The following is a 9,178-nucleotide window of genomic DNA, read 5'->3' on the forward strand; positions in this document are numbered from 1 at the left end:
TAGCTTAGTTATTGGCATTGAAAATGACCAAACATCAGGGACGCTGGTAATGTCTTCTGCCAGCTGTAGCGTCCTGGGCAGCCCCAGATGGCCCTGGGGAGTGTCCCGGACTCAAACTGCTACTGGGCACAGGGAGCAAGAGCCTGCGAGATTGTGCCTCCAGGTCTGGTCTAGATTTGGGTTCCAGGAAGTGGAAGAGCCAGCTCCCCGGCCAGGAGGCGGGGAAGGGCCAGTCGCTGCCGCCTCTTGGAAAATCCTTGCTGCGCTGTGACCAGCTTGCACACTCGGCAGCCTCCTCTCCGCTTCACGCACCCTCCGGTAAGGAAAAGTATTTAGTAATAGCCTTTTGCTGCAACTTTTTTTCTGATAATCCTTCTTCTGAACTTTCTTTTTCTTTCTGACTAGAGTTCTTGGGCTTTTATCAACACATGCCCTAACTATTCTTGGTTCCATTGGGGTGCCTTCTTCCCTTAGTAATTTACTTTTCACCCCTTCCATATTTTCATCACAAAGACAATACAATATACTTAGACAAAACAAGACACAAATATACTGTATCAATCTTCTCCATTTTCTTAAAATGGCCATTTTTCCTCTCGCCCTATCTGCCTAGGGACGAGCAGATTGTTCCCGTCCTATCTATGGACGGGCAGCTTTTTTTCGTCACTTACCCCCGAGTGTCTTGGGGCTCCCCGTAACGGGCCACCATCTGCCGCAGCCCGGCTGGCTGGGCAAAATAACCGGGGGGTGACGAATAACTTGTGTACGTTGATACAGCAAGAGTGGAAGCCGTTTATTGCAGGACAGGAGCAGTATTTATACATTCCACACAGCTTATCTAATTAGCATAAACTAGATACATCAGTCAACCAATAAGGAATCTCCACACTTAATGGCTCGCTTTTGTTACTTTTCAAACCACTCCCTCTGGCATTTTGCCAGGCACCATCCAGACTTGTTTATGAACTCTAACATTCCCCTGGCAAAATGCCAGGTGTTATTTTGACTTGTTTACAGACTCTAACAGTTCATCTCAAAGCTCCATGCACAGACTTTGAGGTAAGAGCACCCAGACCCTGTCCTAGAGCCTCCCCTTCCCATTTCTGTGTTCTTACGCAAATTACTTAAATTTTGTGCATTTTGTGCCCTTCAGTGTCCTTATCTATAAAGTGAGAATAACAATAGTGATTACCATTTAAGATTTGGTGAGGATCTGAAAAGACAGAACAAACTCAAACCTTAGAAAAGTGAGTGGTATTACTGCCTTAGTTGCTGTTGTCATTTTTTGCCACAAGTCCCCTTTTCACTCAGTCTCAGTTTCTCCTTGAAGTCACTCCTTAACACACGTGCCTGCAGATATGAAGCTGGGGAGGAACGTGGCAAGAACGTTTCTGGATTATTACCGGCTGAACCCTCTGGTGGAGAAGGTGGCAGTTCCCGTGCCCAGGCTGCGGTAAGTGGCACAGCAGAGCAGTCGGGCTGGAGTCTTGGTGCTGGCGTCCTTTACCCTCTTCTGGCCCTGGTTTCCCACCTGTACCGTAGGAGAGCTAGCCCCAGCCCCACCACAGAGCCCATGAGTCCAAAGAGCATATTCCTGAACACAAATATCACTAAGTCTCTCCTCCTTCAGATTCTGGGTTGTAGTTTCAGATTTCCAACCAGCCGCAGGTGGTCCAGGACGAGGCCCTTGGCTCACCTGGTTGTTCCCAATGATCCTCAGTGAAGCGAGTCCTACATTTCCGAGCCCCAGGTTCCCAGACAGTTGGCATGACAATGCACTCTAATGACACCCTGTCTCAGACAGGGAGGAGGTGGTCGCATTTCTGGGACTAACACGGTAATCCACAAGGCTGGGTGGTGCTGGGCATCTGAGGTCAGTCCCTGCTGTAAGTTGGTCTGGGTGCCTCATCTGTAAAGTGAGTACAGTGGCACACACTTCAGACTCATGTGAGATCTGCAATAAAGCACCCAGCACAGTGCCAGGTGTTCATATATCCTGACACTACACCATAGTCCCATTTACATAGACTTGGAGGTTTGGGGCTAACAAGGACACACCCTCAGAAATCCTTCCTCGGGTCCTCTGGGGGGCTAACTTGCAGTTTCAGTGAGGAAAGACGGCTGGGAAACCAACCTCCATGTTGTCTTAGGGAGAGGCTCTGGGTGTTTCCATGCCTACTGGTGGTGAGCCCAGTGAGCAGTGAATCCAATGGCATCTAGAATGGGCTGACCCTGCCCTACCTCTGGGCCTCATTTCCTACTTACCTAGAGGCCCAATCTCCTGGAAGGACATGGTGATATTCAACTCCCCGCTCCTGCCAGTTACCTCCTGCGAGGTCACTCCTTTCCAATGACCTCGCCCATATATTTTAGTGCCTCAGACATTAGCACTGATGTACCTTCCTCCCTACTCTGTCATTAATTTAAAAAAATTACTGTTATTTTTTTATATGAAGTACTTTATGGAAAGCATCTTATTTATTCCTTTTAGGCATTCTGTTTCCAATCTTACAAATGAGGAAATGGAGGCTCAGAAAGGTGAAGAGAATTGCTGCCCAAGGTCAAAGAGTTTGTTTTTGTTTTTTTTTTTTTTTTTTTAGCAGAGCCAGGGTTTGGTCCTAGGTTTCTATGGTTCCAGAACCATCTAAATTTTATCTCATGTGGCGGTTCATCAGTGTGGGTTCAAATCTCTCAGGTTGATAGGAGCTATGGGATCTTAGGCAAGTTCCTTGGCCTCTTGAAGCTTTTTTCTCTCTATCTACTAAATGGAGAAACTTTCAAGATGGTTTTGAAGATGAGATACAAGCATAGTAGAATGCCCAGCAGCTAATAGATGCTCAAAAACTATTTTCATCTCCTCTCATTTCTATGTTGCAGTCCCAGCTCATGGTGACCTAGGACAAGTCCCTTGACCTATTTGGTTGGTCTTGATGATATCTCAGGACCCACCTTCTCTGAACCCCAGGTCCACATAGAGCCTGAAGGACGGCATGCTCAGATGAGGCCCCACCTCAGGTTACTCACACATCATTTGCAGTCCTGTGCCCCCCGTCCTGGGGTATTAAAAACTCCCGCAGGAATATCACCTCTGTTTCTTCTCTACAGCCCCTACAGTGCCTACCCTGCCCTGAGCATACATGAATATATTCACTCATTCACTCATTCATGCATTCACCTAGGAAAGATAGCCCTTCATGCCAGGATCCTGGCAGGGCGGGAGCTAGACAGAGTTGAATATGATTGCAGCCTGACCCTGTCTTTGAGGGGCTCACCTCCAGAGGAAAGTGCTCAGTTCATTCTTAGAAGTCATTCTTGATTAGTTAAAGATCTTAAAAGTTTTAAAGCTTTATAAAACTCAAAAAGAATACTCGAAATCTCTTTTACAAGTTAATTTGGGGATTATCTCTTTCAGGTCCTCTGTCAGCCTAAATCAAAATCACCTTGATCCTGAACCACATTTTCTGGCTTGTTGCATGGTCTTCCATCAGAGACCTGGAGCTGACACTCAGGGAGACTTTAGCAAGCACCTCACTCTTCATGATACCCATGAGGACCTTGAGGCCCAGGGAGCAGAGGCTGTTCAGGGTCCTGGGGTCAGAGTCAGGCCTGGATCTCAGAGCTTCCCCGAAGTCTGATGTGCACGGATGGGCGGGGAAGGAGCTCTTGGAGATGCTGTTCAGTAAGGGAGCTTGAAGCTGGTCAAAAGGGTGCAGGGGAGTTCTCAGGGCTCACATTTCAATTGCTCAGGGTACCGGCACCTCCTTTCTGTGAGCTGTGGAGCTCTGTTTAGAAAAAAGCTGGAGAGCTCTTTCCTCACTAGTCCACAGCCTGGAAGACTTGAGGTAAATACAGCCACCCTTAAATTAAGAAAGGAAAATCAACTCCCTTTCCTAACCCCACACCTCCTTCTCTAACAAACTATAAACACCACTTAGCTCTAAATTGGTTGGTAACCCTTTAAGAATGAATTCTCAGAAATATAAGGCTCTGAGCTCTAATTTGGGATTTGAATACTTCTTCCTTTTTTGTATTATTTTCCACCCAAGCATCAAATAGCTTAAGTAAAAGAGCAGTTCTGGCTTTAAAGGAAAATTACATGTTTTGACTCAAAATTAATCTTTGTTTTCTCCCATCTCTATGGATAATTACAAGATGTCACTTTCCACCCACACGCTGGCGGAGGCCGGTTGGCATCCTTGGTGCTGGGCTGCCCTTCAGAACAGGGCCCTGGGGAAGGGCAGCAGGCTCAGGGACATGGCGTTGATGACCAAAGCTGAGACCTCCCCATGCATTTTGATCACAACAACAATCCTAGAGCTAAAGCCCCAAATGCCCCATCAAGGAGGATAATTTTGGAAAAATGGACAGACCAATTGTGCTTCTGTGGGTAGACAGAGCCTAAGTGTTGAGGGTGGGCTGGTCTCTGAGGATAAAGTGGGCTCAGCCCAGTGCCTGACTGGGAGAGCGGCTGCATGCTGAGTCATGATGTGTACATGTGTGTGTGAAGAGGAATCCAGCTACTCAATGCACTGGAGTCCGTCATGTGCCAGGCCCTGTGCTGAGTGCCGGAGGCTTATAGTTAGCCCTACCTATCAGGAGAAAAAAGGCATGCAGATGTGCAAATGTAACATTACTGAAAAGAATACAGTAAGCACTTAACTATGTGTTTGATTATGCCCTCTCAGAAACCTTCCATGGCTCCCCATTACCTTCAGACTAACATTTCAACTTCCCTTCCTGCTATTCAAGACCTTGGCCTATATTTGAAATTTCATTTATTGCCTGCTTTCATGCCCCTACCCCTGTGAGCATGTGCTTTCTACCATTTCATGCCCTGTTTTTCATCCTGGATAAGTTAGCTGTTCATTCTTTTGCCTCTTCCTGGAATGTTCTCCCTTTTATCTTGTGGATGGTGAACTCCTACTTAGCTTTCAAAACTCAGTCCAAATGTCACACTGCCGGCTTCCCTGTCCTCTTCTTCACCTGAGGCAGAGCTGCTTCCTGTGTGAGTTCCTGGCTACATTCTGTACATGCCTCTAGCAGGGCGCATCCTTGTGGGACCATCCTGGCATCCTGCTTGTCCGCCTTCTCCACTAGTCAGGCCTCTCCTGGAGAAGCAGTGTTGTTCACTTCTGTGACCTCAGTGCATGGTGCAGTGCTAGCATAATTGACTCCTGAATATAACTGGACAGAAGATAATAGAACCAAAGAAAATCCAGAAATCATCTCCTCAATCTCTCTTACTATAGAAGAGAAAAGTGAGGTCCAAACAGATAATACTCTCCCACTGTAATCTGGCAAGTCTTTGGCACCTGATAGGCACATCCCAAGAGAGTTTCAGAGAGGAAGTGGTGTTTGAACTTGGTTTTGAAGGACATGAAGAATTTAGATGGACGGAATGGAAGGGAAGGTACCTCAGTTACCCTAGACAGCCTCACCGCAAGAGCGAGGTCTTCAGTGAGCCTAGTTTCAGGCAGCCCAGCTTCCCAGTGGGGAGCTATGTTAGGGCAAGGTGTCCTTTTGCGTGTTGCCAGCTACTCCAACTTGACCCAATATGTGAGTCATCAGCTTTGAAGGAAAATGGGGATTCCAGGGACAGGTTATGACCGTGATGACCCATAAGAAAACTTCTTCAGTCCTAATTCAAACTTAGCCCAAGACACTCCCCATATATGGAATTTACCAATTTCTGTTAAACACTGTTTATTATTTCTTGCATTTACTTTGCACAGTTATCTCCTCTACTACACAGTAAGCGACTTGAACAGCATCAATGTCAAGTGGCCTCCTGAGTCTGTCAGACCACACCCAGCACCACATGTTTGTAAATTACTGTAGAGAAGGGGAGACTCTGGGTGTGTCTTCTCATATTATCTCACTTAACCTCACAATACTACTGCAAGGTTGGAATATTTTATTCTCATTTTACAAATGAAGCTCAGAGAAGAATTTCAGGATCGCACCTCTCGAACAAAGCCAACGTGGGAATTCAGATCACTTCCTCTGGGCTCAAAAACCCACTTTTCCCCCAGGAAGTAAATCTTAGTCCAACCACTAAATGAATATCACATCTGTTTATCAGTCAAAAACATAATACACAAGGCACCACATCAGAAAAGATGCAAAAATGAATCAAGCTTGGCCCCTGCTCACCAGGAACTCATTGTGAGCAAAGCAGACCATGAAAGTATGGAACAGTAGTGTCAAGCATATGGCCCTGGGTGTTGGACATTGAGTGCTGGGACACAGGGATGAGCAGACACCTCTCTGTTCTTCAAGATCCTCCAAGCATATCAGGAAGATAGACATTATAAAATTCTACAATTAGGCAATGCTGACAAATGAAAAAGGGATTCTGAAGCCCTTGATGTCTTGTAAGGAATGAGGTCCCCACCCCACCTAAGCCATAATTCTTTTTCTTACAAGGGTCTGGGGGTTTTCCACATACTAGGGACCCCAAGGCAGTCACCTTAACTCTACTGGCATCCTTCTAAAATTTCAAATTATATCTTTTCTGTGTGCCCATCCCCATCCCATCATGGAATGGGCTGGATGAGTTGGAATCAGAGTAGAAAAGTAGAAGAATCGAAGCTGTAGATCAGCTGAGTTTTCTCCAGAACCAGCACAACACAGTGCAAACATCCGTCCATCCATCCATCCACCCATCCATCCATCTATTCATTCATCCATCCATCTGTCCATCTACCCATTTGTCCATCTGTCCATCTATCCATCTATCCATCTCACAGGCATAAGTTGGTCTACTGCCTGCTCTGAACCAGGCTCTGAGATGGATGCTGCTGTCACAGAGTAGGGGTTGACAAGGGCACTGCTCCTGAGAGGTCACGGTCCAACGGGGAGATCGACATGCACAGTGACGATTGCATTTCAGTGTGTATATGTGCTGTCTTCTCTCTTTCTGTTATCTCCCCCTTTGCAGGAAAGAAAAGCCCCCTCCCTACAAGCACCCATTCGTGCGGGGCTCGGCCAGCAACTACCCCAATGGCAAAGGGGACAAGAAGAGCTCAGTGAACTACAAAGACCCTTCAAACCCCTTTTAAAGACTGGAGGCCCCCGAGGTTTTGTGGGGGCAGGAGCGTGAATTTCCTGCTGGGGCACTCTTCTCTGGTTTTCAAGACAAGGATTTATGGGATAAAGCATAGGCTAGAGAAAGAGAAGGGAAAAAAGAGAAATTTCATCATTGATTTTTCCCTTCTGCCAGTGGGAAATCATTTGTGAGCCTTCAGCTCAAGGCTGAACAAAATAGGAAACTGGGACCAGACAAACACAGATGCTATTTTCCACAACACAGAGATCCTCACAGGATGGGGAAAACCTATACATCCCTCTTAAGAGGTTTGACACATCTCAGGTCAGTTCTTTGGAAGCCCCTTTACCTTTTAAAGTCATGTAGTTACTATAGATGGCTCGCTTTTAAAATAGGTCACAGGAGTTTACAGCTTCAGAAAAGTAGTGCCCATATTTTCTGATCCAAGACAATAGCAACAACACAGGCAAGCCAAAGGCTGAGGTACTGTTGGGAACAATGGGACAGAATTTTTGAAATCAAGGTGATCTTAGCTTTATGGTCACTGTCTCTCTAAGCCACATGCTTTCTGATTCCCCCAAACCCCAGCATGCAACTTCACACAAAACTGTTCCAAGAGCTATTTCTCACTCTTGTGTAGTTTAATTGAAACTTAAGCTGTGAAGACAAAAATTATATATATATATATATATATATATATATATATATANATATATATATATATATATATATATTCATTCATTCCAAAAGACCTATTATCGTTAAGGTCTCCAAGTCCTAGAGACAGGGATCAAACCCAGCCCCCAAAAGGTGGGCATTGATAATCTGCACAAGGAAAAGGCAATTGCCAGATAAGGGAGACACCAAAAACAAAAGAATGCACCCCCAGGCAGGTATGAATGATAAAATAAAACAACAGCAGCAGCAATTCCCAAAGTGGAGCAAGCTAAATATTATGCATTTTTCTAAAGAGTAAAGTGCCTTTGTACGATGACTGGGTCGGGGGAGTCTGCTCCCTTCCTGTCTGTGGAAGCAGCAGGCTGAGTCACCATGACAGTCTGCTAATTAAAATGACCTCCTGGAAATGAGGATTAGGAGATAGGGAGAGGAAGGGAGCTCCAGGGAGATAGGGCCTTTAGCACAAAGCTTCAGTTAAGCATTCTCTCCCTTTGTGTTGGAGATTTTTGGAATTTGTTGCAAAAAAAAAAAAAACGGAAGAGCAAAGCCTGTTCTCCTTTTGCATGTTGGTTTTCAGAAATGATAACAAAGAACCATATGTTAGTTGGCTATAAATGTCGTGTTGTATATACAGCTTCTCCCCTGGTTTTTTTTTTTTTTCCTGTGGCTCAGAGGAACATGAATAAAGTGGGGTTTGTGCAGCTTCTGATCCTCTGAGTGTTCTCGGCACCTTTCCCTTTAGGTAAAAAAAAACCCTCAAAAACCAGTCAACCCACCCACTAGAGTGACCCTCACTTTGCAGTCAGGACTCTGTCATTAAGATAAGAAGAACAGTCAGATTTGAATGTCCAGCAGTTCCTGTGTCAGAGTCCTGGGGCTTATAATTGACTATCTCTAGGAAATGATAGCATCTGTTTAGATAGCACAAACAGAGAACGACTGCATAAAATGAGAGAGATGATAGTATAGATCTATTTTTCCCTGTCCAGGCCTAATCCATATGTCATGACAACATATGGTCCCCCTATTTTAAAAACTGCATTGATAATTAGACCATGGGCCACAGATAGCACAGATGCTAGTGGCATAAGAGCAAAAACTTGGGGACAGGCACCTCTAAGTCCTAATTCTGAACCCAAACCCTGGTTTTATCTCTTCATATCTGTGTGATCTTAGGCAAATTATTTAACAGCTATGGATCTCAGTTTCCTCACCTGTGAGATAGGCACAGTAATGTCTACCTTCTATAGTAGAAGAAGATTTAATGAACTTAGGTGTTGGAAATATCAGTCAAAAAAAGTATGTGCTCACTGAATGACACACACGATCCCTTGAAATGTGACCAGAATGGGTGTCTGAAAGTCATTTCCCACTAGAAATAGACAAGGAGATGGAAACTATTTATACTTGAGAGAAGAAGAAGAAGAAGAAGGAGGAGGAGGAGGAGGAGGA

At 45.2% G+C, this 9,178-nt stretch overlaps 1 protein-coding gene across 1 annotated transcript in view; it reads left to right on the forward strand.

The window, feature by feature from the left end:
• The window catches only part of Agbl4 (AGBL carboxypeptidase 4), a 1,414,634-nt gene extending 1,406,328 nt beyond the window's left edge, over window positions 1-8,306 (forward strand). The window contains exons 12-13 of the mRNA XM_015485024.2: window positions 1,357-1,453; window positions 6,941-8,306. Coding sequence (XP_015340510.1) covers window positions 1,357-1,453; window positions 6,941-7,061 — 218 coding nt within the window. The 3' untranslated portion in view covers window positions 7,062-8,306. The remainder of the gene's footprint in view (window positions 1-1,356; window positions 1,454-6,940) is intronic.
• Window positions 8,307-9,178: the final 872 nt, after the last annotated feature.

Source organism: Marmota marmota, unplaced genomic scaffold (assembly GCF_001458135.2).
Source record: "Marmota marmota marmota unplaced genomic scaffold, marMar, whole genome shotgun sequence".
In the NCBI taxonomy this organism is placed as follows: Eukaryota; Metazoa; Chordata; class Mammalia; order Rodentia; family Sciuridae; genus Marmota; species Marmota marmota.